General features: G+C 35.3%; 1 protein-coding gene across 1 annotated transcript in view; it reads left to right on the forward strand.

The window, feature by feature from the left end:
- The window catches only part of qin (tudor domain-containing protein qin), a 571,075-nt gene that overhangs the window by 298,215 nt on the left and 246,734 nt on the right, over window positions 1-26,126 (forward strand). Inside the window, exons 22-23 of the mRNA XM_090381133.1 lie at window positions 9,134-9,236; window positions 15,060-15,295. Of these exons, the coding sequence (XP_090237259.1) occupies window positions 9,134-9,236; window positions 15,060-15,295 (339 nt within the window). The remainder of the gene's footprint in view (window positions 1-9,133; window positions 9,237-15,059; window positions 15,296-26,126) is intronic.

A 26,126-nucleotide genomic window follows, 5' to 3' on the forward strand; every position in this document is an offset into this window, starting at 1 on the left:
TCAAGTCAAATGAACAGTTGCATCATTTTCAAGCAGATCCAGCAAATTTGCAATGTTTGCAACATGGATGATATGTGGATATATAACTTTCAACCAGAGGCAATGGAGACAGTCTAAACAGTGGAAACAAACCTCTTTTTTTTTTTTTTCCTCCAAAGAAAGCCAAGTCAGTTTCTTCTGCTGGCAAGGTGATGGCATCAGTTTTTGGGATGCTGATGGAGTGTTGCTAGTGATTACTAGTTGCTAGTGATATGATTACCTTCATAAAGGCCAAACAGTCATAGGGGCATATTACACAGACCTTGTGAGATATTTGCTTGAAACATCAAGGATAAATACTAAGGAAAACTTAGCAGAGGAATCTTGTTGCACCAGGACAACATGCCTGCTCACAAGCTGTCATTACCATGGCTACACTGTATATGTGTGTAGCTTTGGAATCACCATATTCATCAGATCTAACACTGTCAGACTTTCACTTATTGATTGATTTGAAAAAATACCTTGGTGGCATTCATTTTCCCAATGACACTAATGTCATTGCTGCAATGGATGCACACGTGGAGGCCCAAGAGAAAACTTTCTTTGCAGCTGAAATTAACACCTTTCACATCAGTAGCAAAAGTTTATTGACTCCAAAGGAGACTGTGTTAAAAAGTAATATTTTACCAGACCCCCCCTCAAATGAACTCTTCATACTCAGGCCACAAACTTTTCAAATGCTCCTCATATAGTCGGTTTTTTCAAGCACTACATAGCTTAGTAGTAAAGCTTGCAGCTTAAGTATTTGTTCACTGATATGCGCGAGTGATGGAACAACTAAAATATTTAATATGTATATCATTTGTATGTTTATTTCATCACAAATTAAGCTGATCCCTGCACACTAAGTCAAATAGTCTCTCATCTGACACTTTAGGTTTTCTAAAATATAAGATAGATTTTGCTAGTGGTTGAAGCATATAAAATTATTCCAATCTTCTCTTTCAGGTTGCCTTTGAGATAATTTCATTTCTGGATTGTATAATTTTCTTAAGGGAATTTTTGCAGCACAAAAAGTTCCAGTGAGGTGTAACAGTTCACTTTGTCGATGCACTCATTAAGAATTACTGTTTTGAAACAGAGCACAGTTTTTCTGGCTTTTTACCTTTTCTTTTTGGCTGTTAATAGCATCTTGTTTGTTGAAACTTCCTTCCCATGTATCATTGATTGGAGTATTGCATGTTATACAAAACAGCTTATTACCACTTAGGTTTTAAAAAAAAAAAAAATTCCATTTTTATCTTTTCTTTCTTGGGATGATTCACTTTGGTACTTTGCCAACCACTTTACTGGTACACACTTATAGAAAAAAAGAACAAGACAATTCATTAGAGGGCAAGCAGAGGAGAAATATAGTCAAAGCTAGTTGCTGACAGTCTAATCTGCTTGATTTGGCAGTTGGTACGCCAAGTGTAAAATTTCCCATGTAATTTTTAAAATTTGCCATGTACCCATCAGTCAATCACTTTGACTGAATATCATTATGCTCCTTTCACTTCAACTCTGTTTCCTTTTTGGGGAGAAAGTCATTTAGACAGATCTTTTTGAACTTTTCATATTTTTTCTTCATTTTTGTTTTGGTGTATAATGAAGAGTATTTTTATTTTTTTACTCATTTCTACACAGTTATTTATCCCTCCAAAATTTGACTGATTGCCCGAGGAGAAAGATACCTCCATTTAGGAATGCATTCAGTGGTTCCATCAGAGATATATGCACTTTTCCATTGTGGTCTTCTCATTATACCAAAAGAAATGCAGGAGAAAAGAAGTGTTTTCTTTGATTTATCAATTAAATTCTAGAAATAATTAAGCAAATCAGTAAAGTGCAAACCAAATGTGAAATGCTACATGGCAGAACAGGAAGTTTGTACTGCTGTTAGAAATTGTTAGTCTGCTCTTAGAAGTTGAAAACTCTCTTGCTGTATCATCTTTCTGTTGTGGATGTGCATGTCGTCTTGTAACAAAATTTCAAATAAAAATATCTATTAGAAGATATATATATTTTCTTTAGCATTAGTAGAGGCATACGATGCATCAGTCAAAAAAAATAAAAAAAAACTCCCATTTCACCCCCTCCATTCATTCCAGGTGCTTGTCCAGTTCACCCTTAAATTTATTTAGGCTATCAACTTCCACAAAAAGAGATGGAAGTCTGTTCCACCAATCAACTACTTGCTGGCTAAAGGCAAATTTCCACACATCTATTCTACAACTGTCTTTCCCCAATTTGAATCTATGCCCCACCCCCTCGTGTGCTTAATCTGAGCAAGAGGAAGAATCCCATCAGCATTCAGCTTGCTCAACCTATTTAAGTCCTTACACACCTCATATGTGCCTACTCTGCAGGTGCTGCAATTTGCAGAACTTAAGCCTTTCTTGGTAAGAGCAACTCCTTGTTCCCCTCACCAATCTTGTTGCCCTTCTTTGTACTCGTTCTAGCAACTCTACATCCTTCCTAAAATGAGGCCTCCAGATCTGTACACAGTACTCAAGGTGTGACCTGACCATTGCCTTGTACAATGGGATAATCACCTCCCTGTCCCTGCTAGCAAAAGGTCTTTTTCACTTTCCACTTCCCTGAGTATAGTACCACACTGTTGGTTTGTTTCTCTTGTGTTGTTGCTACCCATATGCAGTTGCCAATTTGCCGAACTTACCTAGATCCTGTTGGAGTAGCATGCTGTCTTTACTGTCATTAACAACCCTGCCAACTTTGTATCATCTGCAAACTTGGACATTAAGCCTATACCTTCATCAATATCATTGATGAATACACAATAACAACAATGGGCCCAGCACCGAAACCTGGGGAACTCCACTAATAACATTCGTCCACGATGGGCAGTGTCCATTGATTACCATTCTCTGTCATCTCCCGCTCAACCATCCCTTTATCTATTGTAGCAACTTACCCTTAATGCCATACTGCTCCAATTTGTACAGCAGTCTTCCATGTGTAGAAGTATCAAAAGCTTTCCCGAAATCCAAGTATATAATATCAAAATTATTTTTTGCATCCAGTTCCTTTATGACTACATCATAGTATTCAATCAAATTGGTCAGACAAGACCTCTCTTTAAGAAACCCATGTTGTGTCTTAACTATTACTGCAGTCTTGTCTAAATGATCCTGCAATGCTTCTTTAACCAGTGACTCCATTATTTTCCCCGGAATACAAGTTTAAGTAGGGCTATAGTTACTTGTGTCACCTTTTGAACCCCCTTTGTGAAATGGTGATACATTTGCACGCCTCCAGTCCATGGGGCCACCCCTGAGTTCAAGGAAGCTCTCATAATTATGGCTGAGGGTTTGCTTACTTCCTTTGCTGCTTCCTTTAATATAACTGGATAGATGCCATCCATCCCCAGGTACCTTCCTTATGTTTAAATTCAACAATTTTTTCCTCCACTTTGCTCTCAGTTATTACAAAATCATTTAGCTCCCTATTAGAGTTTGATAAACTTCTGACATTCTCCTCCTTGAATAACTCCTCATGTGTGAATGTAGAAGCAAAATACTCATTCAGCTTATCAGCTACCTGAGCATGATCATCAATAGTCAACCCAATCTGATTCATCTCTTTCGTTCTAGAGTTCACATGAGTAAAGAATGCTTTGCTGTTTTTCTTTGCATCCTTTGCCAAAGATTTCTCGTAATCTGCCTAACCTCCTTTGTGACTTGATTACAGACTATTTTATGTGCCACAGGCTTTTGTGTCGCCTGATAATTTATATGCATCACATACATTTTTCTTCTCTGCCATTAGCCTCATTAATTCATCTGACATCCATTTAGGCCCAAACCTTGAACAGTACTTCTTAGTTGGTATGAAAAGCCTAGTAATCTCCAAGATTAAATTCCTGATGGCTTCCGATTTAGAATTCAATGTTGGTAACATCGTCAGTTAATCCCACTGTATAGAATTTAAAAACTGTGTGAGACCCCTATAGTCACCTTTACAAAAACAAAAGCCCTTCATTTACCCTTGATGATAGTTACATCTTTAAGTAAATCCCACATCAGTACATTGTGATGACTGTCACCCAGTGGTTCCTTTATCTGCAAATTCTTAATGCATGAATAATCACTGCTGATTATCAGATCAAGAGTATTACTCCCCCTGGTTGCCTGTTGAACATGTTGCTGTAGAAAACAGTCATCCAATAAATCCACAAGTCTTACTAGTGTCTGAGTGACCAATCCACAAGTTCCAGTCAATATCCAGAAAGTTAAAATCCCCCATTATAAGACATTCTGATTTACTGGCACTCTATTTCTCTGTGCAATTGTTCATTATACTCATCAGATTCATTAGGCCTATAACACACTGTCATTTTCCCTTTCCCAGTGCTTATATCACACTGACTCAACATTGCATTGTAAGCTGACTGACTCAACATTGCATTGTCCATCAATGTCAATTGGATGCACTTCCTTAGATTGGTGTACATGCATGTATACATGCACCTGTTTCTATTCTTAGTTATCCTAATACAGCCCATGTATTTAATTGTTCCATTATGACTCCCAGCAGTCCTGGAAATCTCAAGCACCTTGCTTTCCACACTGCTGCACATTCTAATAGAACAGTAATATAATAGTAATAGAAGAATATTTATCACAATATATTCTATACATATTGTGTATTATAGTTATAAGTCATTGTCTGGCTGTTTAACTAACAGGAGATGAAATTAGAAAAGTTATTGCGATAGAAATACACATTCCTGCTCTCGTATTACATTAATAGCCCAGAGTGTTCAAAATTTTAGTTGTTGGAAAGTACACAGTATATGAGTGAAGAATATAAAGTTGGTGTTTGGGTTAACTGGGTGGTCAATTTCCAGTCTGTGTTGATAACAGACCTGGACGTGGTAGATATATCTATATGCAACAAAATCTTATAATTAAAATTCTACTTAATGTTACTGTATGTTCTTAAACTTATGCTGCTGTAATTTTAAACTTGTAGGTAACTGACATATATGAAACGGTAATTGATATATATGAAATCGTATCTCTTCAGGGTGCCACACCATTTCCCTATTTCAGCAAAATGTTTTGAAATAGTCCATATATATACAGCCTATAACATTTTAACAGTTTCCTCTACATATACTGTAGTGGTGTAGCCAAAAAAATTATTTCAACGAAATGAGTTTTTGTGAGTTTATTTAATTATGTACAGGTAACTGTGGCATCTATGTTATTATTATTACTCTTGATATTTTAAGGAGTTCTTATGTGCTGTGATGTAATGACAAGATCGTAGGTATAGCTTAGCTTAATTTTTCAGCACTCACCTCATAGTAATCCACTTAGTTGGTGGAAAGTTTTACCACATACATAGTGGTTATGAGATTCTAATAACTTACGGGGATTATAAATTTAAAAACTAAGTTGTGGGCTTTAAAAAATTTTCTAAGAAAGGAAAGTGCACCTTCCATTCTATAGTTGTCTAATTAAAATAAATTAAATGAAGAAAGATAAAAGCTAATAGCCGCGCATGAGCGACTTTTGAAATCGTCTTCAGTTAGCTATAGTGGGGAGGGAAGAGCACGTGAGGATAAGATACAGAGAAAAATATCTCCTTTTAGATCAAATACATACCCTCAAATTCAAGCTTAAAAGAGAACTAACCCCCACGACTTGGTACAATTACGTACAGCAGAACAACACACAAATTCAGGCAACTTTAAATCAGATTACACAAAAGCACTCCAAGAAATGGGATACACTCACCAGGAGACACAAAAAAACCCCCAACAACTTGGTTGTTAACATCTCTACACAAACATTTTCGCCATTAACAGAAACCACTACCCAGTTAAAGATGCCATGATTGAAATACAAACTAAACTTGATAACCACCCAGATAAATATCGAATCATACATGAAACCAATGCTGTTTTTAACTCCCAATTAACTAGTAAACCTAATATTCACCAACAACAATTAACCCACATACGAGACTTTATGAAAACTCTGAACATTATAATACAAAAGGCAGACAAAGGCGATACCATCGCAATCATGGACAAAAATACATATACAAAGAAAATGTTACACATCCTGTCAGATTCAACGACATACAGAGCTTGCAACATGTTTAACATTAACAAACTTAAAAATAAACTTGATGGGATTCTAAGAAGACTCAGAGCCAACAAACAAATTAATTTACACACCCTCCAGCAAATAGGCATAGGCAGTAACATTCTGCCACACATTTTTGGAATAGTCAAACTCCATAAACAAGATTATCCTTTAAGGCTCATTGTTTCTTATAAACAGTCCGCCTATGCTAACCTATCCATATTCCTCATCAAAATTATTTCACTTTTAATGAGATTTTCTCATTTCAGGGTCTACAATACACTAAACAGGCACACGAACGTATAACTTCCATGACCATATCTGAAAACGATATTCTCACATCCTTCGATGTCGTCTCCCTATATACAAACATACACATTGAAACCATGCTACTGGCTCTTAAAGAACTATTAATTAAAGACAACACTTTCACAAAACATACAGACTTAAACATTAATGACATTTTAGAACTTACGTCACTGTTACTTGATGCCAAACAATTTAAATTCCAAAATAACATCTACGAACAAATTTTTGGCCTTCCCATGGGCCTCAATATCTCTGCCCCTTTATTCGAAATCTACCTCGCTTCTGTTGAAGAAAAAATACTCCAACCCTTTCCCCCAGGGATTAAACTATATATGAGATACGCAGATGACGTCCTCTTAATAGGCAACAGAACCACCACCAATACTTTACTGAACACATTTAATAAAACACATGAAAGACTCAAATTTACCCTCGAAATAGAAATCGATAATAAAATCAATTTTCTAAACCTCACTATATACAAAATAGGTACATCTTTAGGCACCAAAATATACAGAAAGAACTCACATACAGGTAAATTCTTACACTACCACTCACACCACCCTCTATACATCAAAAAAGCAGTTCTATACAATCAGATATACAACACTATAAAATATAGTCACGCACAAACAGACCTATCTGTAGAATTGCAATACCTCACCCACCAAAAAATTCATCGACAGAAAATACCCATTACAACTAATAAAAGAAACCATCACCAAAGTCCAAAATAACACTAATAACCCAAGCAAAATTAATAACCACGTGAATAAGAACAAGATACATAAACCCATTATCGCCCTCCCATACCATCAACACTATGCTAGAAGACTTCAACAGATTTTTTTTTTTAAGAATACAGATATCAAATTAATATTCGCATCTTATAACAAATTAAGTTCCAAATTCAATTCATACAAGACAACACACGAGTATGGGACACAAGATCATAACAACATTATATATTTGATTAGATGCCAATCAGATTGCCAAGCATGTTACATAGGCAGTACAACAGCAAAATTTGGGACATCAAAAATTTCAAACACGAGTGCATACTACCACTTTAATAGCTTCAAATCTAATTTAGCAAGTACAGAACTAACACAACACGTCCAATCTTATAATCATAACCCACTCATTGATTCAGCCATTACAGCAGTTAAATTAAATTCCAGCTATAAAATCCTTCAAAACAAAGCCCTCATCATTGAGTGGTTTAAGCTCCACACATCACTTAACGTATTAAACAAAAAGATCCCCGCCAACTTCTCCCCTATTTGGAATTTAGCACGCATTAAGTTTCCACACGCACTAAAATGCATTTCGGAACTCAACCCGTATAAAACACACTTGGGCGCTGTTCCCTCCCCACTATAGCTAACTGAAGACGATTTCGAAAGTTGCTCGCGTGTGGCTATTAGCTATTATCTTTCTTCATTTAATTTATTTTAATTAGACAACCATAGAATGGAAGATGCACTTTCCTCTCTTAGAAAACTTTTTAAGGCCCATAACTTAGTTTTAAATTTATAATCCCTGTAAGTTATTAGAATCTCATAACCACTATGTATTTCGTAAAATTTCCACTAAGCGGATTACTATGAGGTGAGTGCTGAAAAATTAAGCTAAGCTATACCTATGATCTAGTTATTATTATTAGCCATATGGTGCAAGGAAGCCTGGGGCTTATGCAGCACCAACCAAAAAAAAAAAAAAAAAAAAAAATCTGAATTACCCTGAGAGAGAGTTATGTTATGTTTATGGATTGTAAATTAAAGGTTAATTAACAGTATTATTTAACAATGAATTAGTAGTTATTAATTAAAAGATGTGAAATGCCAAAATATTTTAAAATAAAATAAAAAACTAGAGCCACAGCAAGGACTTACCATGCTGCACATTGCCGTCTGAACCAAAAATTTTAATTCAACAAAGTAACTGAGTCATTTTTTTGTTCAGCCAGCAACGTGCGGCATGGTAAGTTTTTTATTTTACTTTAACATATTTTGCTTTTGCATCTTTTAATTAATAACTATTAATTAATTGTTAAATAATACTGTTAATTAGTCATTAATTTACAATTCCTAAATATAACATTGTGAATAAATCAATTTTTTATTTTTTTTCCTCCAATCAAAGTAAAGGTAATGTAGATGCACAGTTACTTGTGTATAATTAAATAAACCATAAAAACTCATTTTGTTTAAATAATTTTTTGGCTACAATACTAGGGTATATGTACAGGAAACTGTTGAAACATTGTAGGCTGCATATGTGGAATATTTGTTTCACATATTTTGTTGATATAACAAAATGGTGTGGCTGTCATCCTAAATAGATACTGCAATCCTGTCTGAAGGGCCCCAATGTATTACAGATGGTTCTACATTGCCTTTCATTATAATAGTAAATGCTTTTTGTGCAGATAAATGAACTTGTCACTCCTGTGGTCAGGAACCAATTTCCATTATTTCTCTTGACTCTTCTGCATAGAATTTTTTCGAACAGAGCTGAATGCATTTAGAGAACATAATGAAAAATGTTTATTATGAAAAGTAATAATTAATACAAATTGTCAAATAAAATAATTAAACAATTCTATTCTTTACTGTTTTTTTTTTTATCAACATTTGAACTGTATAATTTTATAAATTCATCTGCCTTTGTTTACATTTCAGCTGGGAGGCACTGCACGTTATTTGAGTAATCTCATATTTGAAATGCAACAGACATACAATAATGATACAGAAAACCTTCATTCCATTTATGCTCCTACAGTTGGTAAGTATTTGAATTTTTATTATTTATTGTTATTCCATCGCTTTAGTTACACAATTAATGCATTCTAGATCAGGCTGTTGTTCTTTTTTTCATAGATATACTTCACATTAACTTTAAGTGGTCCAAATATTCTTTCAAATTTTTTTATAGTTTTACTTTCAAGAAGAATGGTAAAATTCTGATTAATATAAAGGATACAATACAGATTACTAAATAAAAACTGAAATCAAATTACTGTTGTGTGCACTCCAAATTGGCAAAAACAAGTGGTGCTTGAAAATGTGAGATCTATCCAATGGACACTTATTTCATCATGTGAGAATGTCAGGGTTTTTTTTATTTATTTATTATTTATTTATTTAAATCTACAGTGGCAGACAAAAAACCTGTATCACCTTAAAAAAAAGAAAAATCTGTAGTGAAGCATATAAGATATTGTTTGATTGCAGTCTTTATTTGTCGCAGAGCAAAAGTATTGCGTAACACTTCTATTGCATCGGACAGATAACACTTCTGTTGCATCGGACAGTAATTGCAAGGTATTGCATCAACCATTTCTATAAATATGGCTTTGGAAGGGTATACAGGCTCATTAGTTTCCTGTTTTGCGGAGGTGTAAGCATGGCTCCGTACATTCAATAGACATATAAAGAATGTTTATTCTTCATCAATTACTAAATGCACTCATTGATCACTCATTGTTGGGTTGGCACTCATTGGTTTGTTGCCCAAGGAGTGGTCTTCTTCAGAAATTCTTCAAGAGGGATTTGTGATAGCATGATAGCATGCATAAGCATTTTTTAACGGCATGCACAAATTCAACTAACCAACAAGGTATGCACGAGCAAGATTGCAACTAACACAATTCGCGGGGAGTAACAATTTTATGAAGCTTTAAAAAAAAAAAACAATGAAGAGAAGATTCTAAAAATTTATTTATGTTTTTTATATGATTGAGGGTTGCAGTGAAGGGGAAACACATTTCGCCCTAATAACGTAAAAACCCACACAATTCCAGCTATCGATATTTTGCAGTAGCAGTAACAGAGTTTACTGCCCATCTATAATTGCTTGCACTAACAGAGAAGCACAATAAACCGAAAAGTGCAAATCGATTTTATTATTTTATGGTTTTGACTTCCAGAAATGAGCTTCAGAAAAATATCACAAAACTGTTCAAAATTGGTTCTTATAACAGAACATATGAAAACGGTGAAAATGTAGTGCGTTTAATGATTTGAATTGGTAACTAATACGAATTGCATTATAAAATGACCTTTTAGAGAGATAAATAGCTTATTATATAGCAAAAATTTTAACTTTCAAGGTCTTGGAATGAATAATTAAAGAACAATGTGTTAATTGGGTTCATGATATGATGGTCTCTCTGGAATGGATTAATATTGTAAAGTGGGGTGCACTATATTGTATAGTTATGCGTGTGGTTTGAAATGTAGGATTTATGAATGTTTAACATTCATTTTTTGCAATTAATCTTCATATTTTTGATTATAACAGTTGATACTTGGTGGGAAAAAACTCGTAAAGCGGGAACTGCCTGTACAGTCGAATTTGTTATAATGAGCATTAAGGGACCAACAAAAATTTCCTCATTATAACTGTTACTCACTATATCGGTGATGAGTTAAATCTACCTCCTATTTTTTTTTTTTTTTTTTTTTTTATTCCCAATAACTTGTTAAAAAGATAAATTCAAAAAACAAAAGAAATATTAGAGAGTAAAATATAATTTAAGTATATACCTACATATTATTTGTATTGATGTGCTTGTATAAACTACAATAAACAATATTAAACACAATTTATTTGTCCTTAATTTTATAACCATACACTTAATATTAAGCACAATTTATTTCTTCATAATTAAAAACAATACTAATTGATCTTTGTTTTAAAGGTTTCACTTTCAGATTTTTTTCGCTTGAGCCATCAAGATTGGACCATCTATTTGAAAATCCAGCACTTCTTTGTGTAGTGAATGATATGTTTGAAGAAAACTGCAATTTGTTTGGCAGTTTGTTAGCCATTTTTCTCTGTGTTCTTGGGGAGATGATCGAAGGGGATTGATTCCTTTCTTATCCCTTATTGAGTTGTGTGGTTCTCTACTTGTTATTAAAGTTATAATCTTGTCAGATAAGAATAGGCTTGCAATTACTAGTTTATCAAAGCTTTAATAATATGCTTTATTTTGATAGAGTTAAATTTTTAGGCATGAAATAGCTACTGATGTGCCTAATGACTGTTACATCATTGATTGGCACAAACACACCTGAATGCAACTGCGTAGTCCATTTGATCTTGCACAAAATCGCACCTGCACCGAAAATATTTATCCACCTAAATTGTGCCATATTATAGCATATAATGGCTTAAAAAAAATGGTTTATAATATCAACAATGATAACTGCTGACTTCTATAAATTGAAATTGAACTTTATAACTTAAATGGTTGTTAACTAGTCCAAAAGTCCCACTCCTTTTAAGTAATCCAAAAGATAAAAATTCTGTGCTTTGTTCATTATAAATGAAACACTACTGGTTAATGACTGAAAGCTAACATATATGTCATTGCCCTCTCTCTGGGTTTACACAAAATATCTATCCTTTTGGCTTATTTGACTCCTCCTCTGTCTTGTAATATAGTTGTACCATAGCGTTTCCTCTGTTTCTTTTTGCAAAAAATATTGATTCTTATTTTGATTAACAAATATGGTTGTGGTATGCACATGAAAATAGTTTGCCATAATTGTTCAGTTATGAAAAAAATAAAAAAGCAAATGTTATTATTAGCATTACTGTTGATATTACTAATGGCAAATGGTGCAATAAAACAAGGTTATAAAAAAAAAACCCTATGCCATCACATCTTTTCATTCCGACTAATAATTTGTCTAATTCTTCCTTGGATTTGTTCAAACTGCCCACTTCCACAAGCAGATAGAAGTTTGGTCCAATGCATTAGGATGCCATCAGCATTTAGTTTACACAATCCACTTAAAGCATTATATACTTCGCTCAGGCATTCTTGCAGGTGTCTAGTTTCCAGATGCTGCAATTTGCAAAACTAAAGTCTTTCTTGGTAAAAGTATCCTTCTGTTCCTTCCAACTTATCTCATTACTCTTCTCCGCACCCATTCCAACAGAATCACATCCTTCTTAAAATGAGGCTTCCAGTACTCAAGATGCAGCCTGACTACTCTCTTATGCAATGGGATAATCACATATTTCTCTGCAAGAAAAATTCCTGTTCATCATTGGCAGAACCACCATGAGCAGCCTGTCTGCACTGTACAATTATCCCAAGTCTCTTTTGCCTCCACCTTGAGAGTGCTACCCACATGCTTCTTGATTAGACCGGGGTTCGAGCCTGTCACCACCAAATACAGAGGATGCAGAAAGGTCAGGGAATGACCACCGCATATCCCGGAGCAATATGGCCTTAGTTGATAATGCTCCTAAAAAAAAAAATAACAAAATAAATAATTGAGAGTGCTACCACCCAACTGGTATGGTATTCTGGGATTACTGCTGCACATATTCAGTGTTTTGCATTTATCATTGTTAAACTTCAGTTGAACTGCTCAGCCCATATGTTCAATTTTTCTAGTTGTTGTGGTAGTTTACCTTGATTCCTGTCATTAACCACCCAGCTGACCTTTGTATCATCTGCAAATTTAGACATTAAGCTTGATATGCCTTCATCAGTATTGTTAATAAATATTGAAAACAGTAAGGGGGGGTGTCCAGCAGTGAAGGAATCCACTGGAAACATTAATATAAGAAGAGTAGTGCCCATTTATAACCACCCTCTCTTCTTAAATTATTCCTTTGTCCATAGCAGTAACTTTCCCCAATGCCACAGTGCTCCAATTAATCCATCACATACAGTCTAAGTATGTGATGTTAGAATTATTTTTTGCTCCTGTTATACCATTGACACCTAATTTCTGATCTTAATATTGAATAATAACTTATACTTTGCAAACTACACAATATGAGAAAAGGGGGGTAAGTTTCCACTAGATACTCTGCAATGACATGGGTGCTCGTCAACATATTTTAATACATCTCTACTAAGCCATAATCTGATCCCTCCTGGATTACTGTGCACCAGAACCCTTTGCAGTGGGTCATTACAGCCCAATATAATGATCTTAAAATAACTTTAGATTCTTTCTGAATATCCTGTATTCTAGAGTTTTTACATAAATGCACATGGGACCTCCATTGTCGGGCGCCTCTGTAGCCAGGTGGGAAGGAGCAGCAGTGCGTAGCACGCGCTTCTTGATTAGACCGGAGTTCGAGCCTGTGCCCGCCAAATACAGAGGATGCGGAAAGGTCAGGGAATGACCAACGCATATCTCCAGAGCAATATGGCCTTAGTTGCTAATGCTGCTAAAAACCAAATAACAAAACAAACAACAACCTCCATTGTCTCTTGGAAGAAAGATGCTTTTAATTACATATGCGGCCAAATTCTGGAGTCTGCCCTTTCATCTTGTTTCATCTTTAACCCTCTTTTTAATAAATAACTATAGGAATAAACTAATGAGAACAGACCTCACTAATGTGAAATTGGAATAAAAACTTAGAAATGCCATTTTGGATGTAGCAGCTATGGAACCTCTGTGGTCTATGCACAACCAGTTTGAGATTACTATTTTCTCTGATTAGGAAAATACTTGCTGACAAACCATAATAATCAGCAGTTACCATGCACCTCATTCATGAAATTTGCACTGTCTTTAATTATAAACAAATGATTCCAAAATTGATATATCTACTGCAGGTTCTGCACATCCTAGTGGACTGCCCTGGTTATGCACAAGAACAACAAATGGTTCATTATCCAGCTGAGCATCAATCCTAGGTGACAGTTCAAACATTGCAGGGGGGGTCATCACAAAAATCCTTGGGTAAAACTCATTGTAGCCCCCCCATAAGAATGTTGCACTATAGCCATGGTTGCTAATGTGGTGGAAAAATTCTAACAAACAATTTGGAGGTTCTGTTGTGGTTGGGCCTACCTGTGCCTTAGCACTCAGACATTCCAATTTCTGGCTGAAGTGACAAGGAGTTATATACATCTCGCCCACTTTCACTTCTTGTCAGGTGAAGATCCTCTTGCAGTGCATTCAAAAAAACTACTTGACTTGCAATATTTAGATATCTTTTATCCCAGCATCATCAATGTATTTGAGGGGTGAGGGTACAGTTTGATTGATTCATCTATAAATCAGTTAGTTATATGAATATTAAGTAATTTAATTTAATTTAAACTAATTGAGCCTTAGTTGCCCTTGCATCAGGAAATTCCAAAACTAATCTACAAAATTCCACTTGTGATATATTTGCCATTCATTTAGAAAGGTTAGGATTCATGTTTCATTTGTAATATGGAGAACTACTGAGGCCTTTCTGAATGGGCTATGCTAACCAGTCTTCTCAGGTGGAGGAGGTGTTGGGTTTCTTGATCTGCCTCACTTCCCCACAAACACAACTGTAGTGGTGCCCTTTGGTCTGAGCTCTTTTGGCATTAATTCCACACAACTTCAGCTTTGGTTGCTTTCTCAGCACTATGATGCATTATGGTTCTGTCTAGATATTTCAATTTTAAGTTCATATATAACACTTACATTGGATATGAATGTTATACAAAACACCTGGATACAAATACAGTTTTTTTTTTTTTTTTTTTTTAGTATCCCTACAAATGGGATGTATGGGGTTACACTACAGTGGTTTAAAGCTTGTAAATTGTCTCGTGTGTTTCTGTGTGCATAACTGTCCTCTACTTTTCAGGTATGATATGTGTTGCCCAATACTCCCTTGATAAGCAGTGGTACAGAGCAGAAGTAATTGGATTGCCAGGTGATTCAATGGTGGAGGTCCAATATGTAGATTTTGGCAACAAAGAAGTTCTTCCTTACTGGTGTCTGCGGAAATTATTAGATAAGTTTTTTAAACTTGGTAAACAAGCTATCTTATGCTCTTTAGCTGATGTGGCTCCTGTTGGTGATACAAAATGGAATTCTAAGGTATATTAAAACAAAACTTGCAATAAATGAAAATTACAATTATATTCAATCATTTCCAGTTGAATTCATTAGTTTCCTTGGCAAGTGTAGCTTTTGAAATGAAGTGTGGGTAACAGTAAAAGTTGGTATTGAAAGTTTTAATGATAATTTGAATAATGATGAATGTATAAGAATGTCATTCTTGCATAAGCACTGCTATTTTACTGGGAAAATGTTTATTAAATTGTAACAGTAAGTTTTAAGCAGTTTAGTTATTTATTTACTTCTCCTTATGAGATATTTCTGCAGTAAAGCTTATATATAAAAAGAACAGCAATGCCTTATTTAATATTGCTACATTATCTGGAAAAAAAAAAGCAAGTTTTTTTATATATGCTCTAGCTTGACTGCATAGGTCAGAATTGTGTACAGTTATCAGTTTAACAGGAATGCTCTCATCATGCTGTATTTAGTAGTCATGTGCATGACTAAAACTATACAGCCAACTCGGACACCTGTGCTACAACTCGCCTACATTGATTACTTGGGCTACGTCAGGCCTTGTTATTTTTTAGTGTTATTATTAGTAGCAGCAAATAATGCAAGAAAGCAAGCTTATACAGCATCAGCAAAAAATCTGGGATTACTATTTCCCATATGCATTACCTTGCATTTGTCAATTTTAAACTAATTGCCATTTTTATCAGCCTTCTGCCTAATTTTTCTAGATCTTGTTACATTAGCATGCCTTGATTGCTGTCATTAATACCCTACCAACCTCAGTATCATTAATAAATACAGAAAAAACAATGGGCCCAGCACCAAACCTTGTGGGGCTCCACTAATGACTTTAATCCACAAAAAGTTGTATCCATTGGTTACCACTTTGTCTTCTCCTACACAACCCTCCCTTTATCTATAGCATCAAATTTCCCTTAATGCCACACTGCTCCAATTTGTACAGCAGTCTTTTATGTGCAACAGTATCAAGTGCGTGATATCAAAATAATTTTATTTTATTTTTTTGCATCCAGTTCCATGCTGTGGCTGAAGTATAACAGAACCCGTGTCCTGCATTACTTCTTTAACTAGCAACTCCATTAATTTTCCCTGAAAGAGAAATGATCATGTTCTCTGCCTTTATGCATATAAACATAAAATGGCACTAGGAGAGATATGCTGCAACGAATATCTGAGTTCAAAATGCACCCAAGAACTGTGTATGTTGATAAAGTGGTCACTCTTAAGTGGTCAACCTGTGCTGAATCTAAAAACAAAATGTGCCATAAACATAAAAGCACATGAAATTAACTACTACTCAGTAATGACACACTGATTGAATGCTTTACAGTAATTCTTGGCTTTAGTTTATGTACTTGGCACCGTTCTGTTCTTTCTTTGCTCGTGTTGATGTTAGTTTATGTACATCAATAAACAATAAAATTAAAATTTGTTCTGATTTACAGCTCAGTTCAAAAGTAAGTGTTCATTTTTAGCAATGAATTTAAAATTTTTAAGTTTTAACCATTGTATGAATGTTGGAATGTCGGGAATGTTGGAATATTGATATTTTTTAACGTTCTAAAAATTATGTCATTGAACAGTTTCTCTCACGTTTAAGTGGTGCTGAACGTGATAAGCTACAAAAATGCTCTCGTGATTATGACTAAGAATTTGCTTGTCACCTTTGCTGCCTCCCTTAATATGATTGGGCAGATCCCATCAACCCCAGGTGCTTTTTATGTTTAGCGTCAATAATTTCTCTTCTGCTTTCCTCTCAGTTATCATAAAATCATTTAGCTCCCTATTAGAGTTTGATAAACTTCTGGCATCCCTACCTTAAAGAATTTAAGGAAAAGGAAGAGAAATTCTTTCTTAAAGAATTTCTCCTGTATGAATGTAGATATGAAATATCTACATTCATACAGGAGAAATATGTTAGATATGTTAGCAACCTGAGCAGGATCATCAACATTTAAACCATTCATATCAAGTGGACTAATCTGATCCATCCCCTTCCTTCTAGTATTTACATAAATAAAGAAGACTTGGTTGTGTTGTTTTTTTTTTTTTTGTTTTTTTTTTTTTTTTTTTTTTCCCTTCCTTTTCCAAAGACTTCTCATGATCTACCGTAGCCTGCCTAACCTCTTTAGTGCCTTGATTGCAGAGTATTCTACCATAGGCTTCAGTATCACCTGATTCATTCTGTATAGAATTTACCAACTGTCTGAGACCACTGTGGTCAATTCACAAAAGTCTTGCTAATATATAAGTGACCACCCCACAAGTTCCAGTCAATATCTGGAAGGTTAAAATCCTACATTATAAGACATTATGATTTACTTATCCACTCTTTCTTTTTATAGTTGTTGGTTATACTCATTAATCATTGGGCTTGTAATGCACTCCTATTCTCATTTTCGTTTTCCCAATGTTTATGTCGCACCAAATTGACTCAACATTGCACTGGCTACCAGTGTCAGCTGGATGCCCCGCCTTAGATTTAATGTTTTTTTACTGAGAATACACTTCCTCCCCCTCATCCTGTCTGTTCTTTCTGTAGACGTACTTCTCATATTCACATTAGTATTAGTATTAGTAATGGCCGTATGGTGCAAGAAAGCCTATGGCTTATGCTGCACCAGCCAAAAAAAAAAAAAAAAAAAAAAAAATCCGAACAAAACAATGATAAAAACAATAATTAATAAATAAATAAAAATAATAAAATGAAATAAAAAATAAATAAAAAGGAAATTAATCCTATCACCCTATGCGCTTCCCTTACCCGAAAGTACTATCCAGATGACCTTTGAATTTCCCCAAACTGTCGGCCTCTACCACCCATGAAGGCAACTTATTCCAGTAATTTATAACTCGCTGGCTAAAATAAAACTTCCTGCAGTCCAATCTAAACATTTCCCCCCGTAACTTGAATTTATGTCCCCTAGTTCTAGCATCATTTATAATCTTGAAAATTTTGTCCTCATTCATTTTACTGATGCCTCAGGCGCCTCCGTAGCCAGGTGGGAAGGAGCAGCAGTGCGTAGCACCCGCTTCTTGATTAGACCGGAGTTTGAGCCCGTCACCACCAAATACGGAGGATGCGGAAAGGTCAGGGAATGACCCCCGCATATCCTGGAGCAATATGGCCTTAGTTGCTAATGCTCCTAAAAACCAAGCAAGCAAGCAACTGATGCCTCTCAGAGCCTTAAACACCTCAATCAAATCTCCTCTAAGGTGTCTAGTTTCCAAACTCTGCAACCCACATATTCGAAGTCTTTCTTCATAAGGACGCCCTTTTGCCGATCTCACCAGGCGAGTTACCCTTCTTTGCACCCTTTCAAGAAGCTCGATGTCTTTCTTTAGGTGCGGTCTCCATACTTGAACACAGTATTCCAAGTGTGGTCTAACATAAACCTTATATAATGGGATTATCACGTCCCTATCTCTACTTGCAAAAGTTCGATAGATCATCGATAGGACACCATGGGCTTTCCTTGCAACCTGTTTACAATGCTCAGAGAATTTCATGTCTGACCGTATCGTTGCATCGCCTGTGTCTGAATGACCCTACATTTCCAGTATCCCTAAATGTCTGCATTTGATGACTTTACTTCAAATTCATCAGTTTATTATTTATGCTTCTAGCATAAGTATGCATATAGATATATGTGCACATATTTTTGTTCTTAGTAAACTCGAATACAGCCCATATATTTGCTTATTCCATTAGGATCCACCCAGGCCTTGAAATTCCCACCTTGGTTGCCATGGTGCTGCATGTTCCAATAGAAGGAGTTCAAGAATCAGTTTTACCTCTGCTTGCAGTACCTGTTGTTAATGTATTAGTCTGTGTATCTCTCCAAGCTAGCAGTTTTTCAACCTTTGCTAACACTGCCTTGATAGTATCAGCAAATATTCTTGTGCCTCTTCCATTGAAGTGTATCCCATCCCTGTAGAAGCAGTCTCTCCTGTTAACAAGCTCTGACTATGCCGAGAAAATTCTACCTCTTGAGCCTTGCACAATCTTTCTCAGGTTGAATTGATCGATAAGGCTCATCACACCTATCGTTTCTGAGCAGAAGTGCAGACCCTTTCAAATTTAATCCTAAATTGTAACTATCTATCAACATTGCCGGGTACTTGTTAAATAAGTCCTTATATCTCATACTCTTAATATCTTTAGTGCCATCGTCTACAACAGTATCATCTTTCATGCCTTAAAAGATGGCATCTGCACTACAGCGTCATCAACTTTTGCCCCTGGCTGACATAACCTGGTCCTATACCTATCCTTTTTGCACAGTATACTTCTTATTTCCCTGACTAATGAGTCAGCAGCAATGAAAACCTCCTTGTCCTGTGGGACAAGCATGTTCCACTTTGTAGGTTGCTACTGTGTTGCATGATGCACAAGTGTAAGCTCTAGGATTGAGGTAGATAGCTGAGAGCTTAATGAGCCCTCAGTTTAATTCCTTCGAAGGTATCAACCCTGTTCTTCATGCTCTCGTAAACATCCATGAGAATGCTGAGTTTGCACTTAATTTCCTCACACTCTTTGCACTGAACACACACACACCCTTGGCTGTATTATGTCCCATTCCAGATAGCATGCAAACATCAAACAGGTAACACATTTTGTAAGGCCATGATTCATAGCAGAACTGCCTTATTCAGTTCTATCCTGAGCTACAGCACATCTGCTATTTTGAACCCTTTGCTTTGCTACTCTAGTCAGAGGCATGATTTCTGTTTAAATTCAATTTAATTTTAGAATACTACACTAAACTAATAGATAACTAACTGCAATAATAACACTGCTCTATTCATGGGTTATATAGCAGTAATACATATTACACTAGCAAGCTTATGTTATTATGTATACGAGGAACAGTTTAAAAGTTTCTATCCTCTCATAGAAAGAATGCTGGAAAGTTGTGAAAACTCATTTATTTTTTAATGCTCCAAGCTTTCATAACTCCTTCAAATAAAATTCTGATTTTGACTCAAACTGGTTGTTGACTGCATCTGTCACAGCACTGTCATTGTCAAATTTCTCTCCTTCTGTATCTTTTTTTTTTTTTTTTTTTAGATTTGGAAATAGAAAATAGTCTGGAACCAAATCTGGTGAGTAGGGTGGATCTGTAATAGCTTGAGCCCACAGACTATATGGTGTTGCCTGAGTCACAAATTCCATGTGCACTAGTTCACTGTCTTCATGAGCCCGTCACCACCAAATACGGAGGATGTGGCATGGTCAGGGAATGACCACCGCGTATCCCCGAGCAATATGGCCTTAGTTGCTAATGCTCCTAAAAAAAAAAAAAATAACAAAATAACTGTCTTCATGCAGAATGACTCTTTTGGCCATTTTCCTGCACCTCTTGAGCTTCAATTTCTTTTGGAAATATCTCAGTAGGTTAAAATAACATTTGACACTGATAGTTGGTACCGCTTTCCAGAAAATCAACCATAATCACTCCTGCTTCATAATCCCCTCAAATAAAATTCAGATTTTCACTCAAACTAGTTGTTGACTGCATCTATCGCAGCACTGTCATTGTGAAATTTCTATCCTTTATTCATCTTCATGATCTTCATTATTTGTCTTCATGATCCAGAAGATGAATGCCATGGCTTTCCCAGCCAACTCATAAATCTTTAGGAGGGGGAGAAGAGGGACACTTCCATTGTTTCAGTGGTGCCTCCGTAGCCAGGTGGGAAGGAGCAGCAGTGCGTAGCCCACGCTTCTTGATTAGACCGGGGTTCGAGCCCATCACCACCAAATACGGAGGATGCGGAAAGGTCAGGGAATGACAATCACATTCCTGGAGCAATATGGCCTTAGTTGCTAATGCTCCTAAAAACCAAATAACAACAAATAACAACCATTGTTTCAGTTGTTTTGTTTCAGAGTTGAAGTGGTGCACTCATGTTTCATCCGCAGTGACATACCACTCGAAAACAGCTTCATTAGCTTCAGAATGCTGCACAGTCTCATGACAACACCTCACTCTTTCTCACTTCTGATCTACATTCAGTGCTTGAGGGACCCACCTTGAAAAAAAAAAAAACTTCATTCCTAATACAATCACCACATTATCACTAACTTGTTCTTGGGAAATGTTGAATGTTGTCTCAATATGCTTCAATGATATTTTTGGTCTTGCATGATCAGCTCATGAATGCTATTCACACTTGTAGTTTTCAACACTGTTTTGTCCATGCTTAAATCCTACAACAGAGTTTTTGACCATGGCATATAAAGGACAAGATTCCTCTAATGTTTGCTGAATGTCTTTGTGAATTTGTTTCGGAGACATTCCGTTTAAATGGAGGTATTCATTAACTGCACGATGCTTGATTCTTTCAAAAGTCACTGTCTTCGTTCATCTTCTACACTTCAAAGCCCTCTGTAAAGGAGAAGAACATAAGTTACAAGCCTGGAATTTGCTGTGAATGCACAAGAAGAAGAATGATAGCACAGATTCTACGGATCACAAAAATCTTTGCAATCTGTTTTAGGCTAAAAAAATTTCATCCCCCCCCCCCATATATACTATACCGTTACATATATAAAGTTATAAATTAGTTATAATAGATAATAAAATTATATATTAATTAAAATCTTAGCAAAAAACAAAAAAGAAATATATGCCAACCTATGTGATTTGAACTCTCCAGCTACTTATTTACCACAATTAAAACATTACAATTCCAGTACCATGCATTACTCTACAAGTTACCAGTTATGAGATAGGATATTCACACCAAATCACCAGTACAAAGAATCTACAAATATTGAGGCAACTTACAAAACTCTATAAAGCTAAATTTGAAAATTAACTAACAAATGTGACTAGGACTATTAAAGCTATTTATTGAACAATTTATTATTTTAAGTAAAAAAAAAAGGATACATTTTTCAAAAAACTTATCCATTTCTAAGAGCTCAAAATTCTTTTGATAAAGTATTGAAATCTACAAGCTCAAGACCACAGACTACACAAGTTTTAATAAAAAAATTTTTAAAAAAATTAAAACAGGCTGTGTTTTATTTTAAGCCTTTTATTTTCAAAACAGCTTTATTAATTCTGCGGCAAAAAAAAAAAATTTTAGAACATAAAATAGAAACACCAATTTCATTTTCCTCCATTTTCCAGTTTAAAAGACTGTTAAGTGCACAAATATATGAGCATGCACATCTATTTCTGCTTGATGATAGTATATCAAGTTTAATGTCCAAGTATGCAGACGATACAAAGGTTGGCAGGGTTGTTAAGGACACTACTGACACTATGCTGCTGGAACAGGATCTGGAAAGGTTGAGCAGATGGGCTGAGAGGTGGCAAATGAAGTTTAACATTGACAAATGTAAAGTACTACATATGGGGAAACAGCAACCCCAGAGCAACGTATCAACTCTGTGGTACTGCACTGACAGTGGTAGAGAATGAAAAGGACCTGGGGGTAATTGTACAGGCAGATATGAAGTTCTCTGAGCAGTGCAGACAGGCTACAAGAGTAGCTCATGGTGTCTTGTCAATGATAAACAGGAATTTTTCTAGGGGATAAGGAGGTGATTATTCCCTTGTATAAGGCAATGGTCAGGCCACACCTTGAGTACTGTATACAGGTCTGGAGGCCTCATTTCAAGAAGGATGTAGAGCTGCTGGAACGAGTACAGAGAAGGGCAACAAGATTAGTGAGTGGAACAAAGGGTTGCTCTTACGAAGAAAGGCTTAAGTTTTGCAAATAACAGTGTCTGGAGACTAGGCACCGGCGAGGTGATCTGATAGAAGTGTATAAAGCCTTGAATGGTTTGAGCATGCTCAATGCCGATGGGGTTCTTGCTCAGAATAATCACCTGAGAGGACATAAATTCAGATTGAGGAAGACAGATGTAGGATAGATGTGTGGAAATTTGCCTTTAGCCAGCGGGTAGTTGGTTGGTGGAACAGACTTTCATCCCTTGTTGTGGAAGTTGATAGCCTAAATAAATTTAAGGCTCAGCTGGACGGGTATTTCGAACAAACGGAGGGGTGAAATAAAGTGTTTTTTTTTTTTTTTTTTTTTTTTTGGCTGATGCTGCATAAGCTTGCTTTCTTGCATCATATGCTGATGCTGATGCTAAATATTATTAAAAAATCGAAAAATATGTTATTTATATTTGATACTATTGGTTAGTTCTGTTTTCAGGATTATTTTAAATTTTATCTGCTTCAAATGCAAAATTTGAAACTGCATATCAGATTTTGCATTATCTTTAACCTCTGAAAACTAATAAATCTTTCAAAAAACAACTAGAGTAAGGCCGGATGTGTATATTGAACTAGTAGGAGCAGAAAAACAAGTAACCTGAAATATTTTAAACAAGCATAGTGTCAGCACATCTGGTACCATGCCACGCTTTGTGCAAATATCCAGATAGTGGCAGGCACTTGACAGGTTCTCATGCAATTTCTGATCAAAAACCTTAAAAAATCACTTCAGAAACAATTGCATTAAAAGTTTGGCTATATTTTGGAGGTAGAAAAAATTTCAGATTTTTAACCATTGATTAACACTTTTGCTGCTGGCTTTTTTAGTGACCTTTTTGAGAGATTGAAAAATGCAGGATTAAGCCAATCTGGATTGAAGAAAACAGAAATATTTTGGACCTTATTTTCATGGTGACTGAATTAGTGAGCTTCTGGCAAAGATTTTTATAAAATCATAAAAAATTTATAAATAAAACCCTTACTTTCTTAGATCATTACTTTTCAATGCAAAAATATCTTCTACATCTATTATTTGATTCAGTTTTATCAAATTCTGGATCTGAAGTCCACAGAAATTAATATTTGGCTTCTGTAAGTCAGAATTGGACAGCTGAGGTCAATAGGTGCAACCTTCTTCAAAGCTATTTTGTGCTACCATCTGTATAAACTCTATCTACAATTAGTTGGAAACATAGATAAGGGATGATAGCACGTACTAAAAAGATAATTCATACATTTAACAGAAATATCGTTCGAACCTTTAAAACATAGATCTATCCACATACTTCTCCAGTGTACATCTGTATATGGGCTTCTGAAAGGGTTAATGTCTTTCAGTATTTATCTTTGGAAGACAGATATTTTTTGGCAATCTCACATCTTAATTGTGTTTATACAAAACACAGCTCTTTTCAGCATTAATTACACTTCATCTCTTTCAAAATCCTTTCCTTCAAAAGCTGCATGTTACTACTAGTACTAATACTAACTAGTATTAGTACTAATACTACTAGTACTAATACTAACTAATATAAAATAAAACTAATAATACAATACTATAATATAATACTACTACTACTAACACTAGGTGCTAGATTACTCTCAAGAACCGGTGCAATACCACCATTTTGCTTATTGGAGGCTTGTAGTGGTGAAACCCATGTTTAGCCACTATAGCAAAGTTTCTGGCATCCCCCCCACTTCCTCCTTCAACCCATACACACTGGTATTAATACAATATTAACTAGTACCACTATTAATACTAATGTAAAATAGCACTAATCATACAATACTAGGTGAGATGACTCTCATCAACTAGTGCAATACCACCACGTTGCTTATTGTAGGTTTGAAGTGGTGAAGCCCATGTTTAGTCACCAGAGGAAAGTTTCCAGCATTTCCCCCCCCCCCCATCTCAACCCACGCATGGTACTAAGTACTATAGGTTTTGATACCTTTTGTGTTTGGGATTTACGTATAAAATATATATACAAAGGTTTCTTGACAAAAATATCCAGTTTTTCTAATGTCAAATTGGAAGAAAAAATTTTAAAAGTAGTAGGGTGGTTTGTTGCTCCAAACCTGATGCTGCATATTTGCATAATGAATGTGTTAATGGTTAACATGGGAGTGTGTGTGTGTGGCAAGCTGTTTTTTCAGCTTTAAGTAAAATTTAATTCTATGGAATTTCCATTATGAATATTTGATGGTTGTGGCAAGTTTCTGTGCATTTCACATGTACAAAATGTAATTTTTTTAAAATTTATCAGTTCAGAAAATTGTGAAATAACAAATCACTTTCTGTACTGCATTGACTAATGGAAAATTTGAGATCAGAATTTTGTGAATTGTAGATTTCCTGATGAGCATAACAGTTTACCATGAAGTTGATAGTTGGAAAATATAAGTGTATGTTTGCTTGTGTATAAACACAAATCATTGACAATCCAGTATACAGGATTTTTGTGACACTCCGACTATGGTTTATTCTGCAATGAAATGTGTACAAAGCACTCGGTTTATCTTAAACTTGGAAGTACTAGGTAACCTTTGTAATGAGTAACTTTGTAGTAGGTAACTTCAGATAGTATCCTAGAACCACACAAGAAATCGAATTCCTGTGCGAATACATTTTTTCAGTGACTGATGAAAATCACTATAGTTATAAAACTCTTCTTGCTCTATTTTACAACCCCATTGTATACTGGAAAGCAAATAAACTCTTCTTTCCAAACTAGGGTTCCGTTTAATTGATAACTAGGTGTTTATTTAGATCAAAACACATGTTAAATGCATTAGCATTGTCTTCAGAAATTTTTGATTCTCGTGATGTATTGGCCTATCATTTGCTATTCTGTAGACAGTGGAAACAGACAAGTCAACAATTACATGAAAAGATATGAAGGTATGCTGTTCTTGTTGATTAGGAAAGTGTTAAGATTTGCTTGAGAATAATTCATTATATTTAGCTTTCTTGCATTTGAACGTCTGCCATACAAAAGTAGCAATCACAGTGTTTAGGAGACTTTCCAAATTCAAGAGTTGCAAAAGGCATATACTTTTATTTGCTGTATAGTTATCCTTCTAATGTT

Source organism: Mastigoproctus giganteus, chromosome 9 (genome assembly GCF_048544385.1).
Source record: "Mastigoproctus giganteus isolate SK-2022 chromosome 9, ASM4854438v1, whole genome shotgun sequence".
NCBI classification, from domain to species: Eukaryota; Metazoa; Arthropoda; class Arachnida; order Uropygi; family Thelyphonidae; genus Mastigoproctus; species Mastigoproctus giganteus.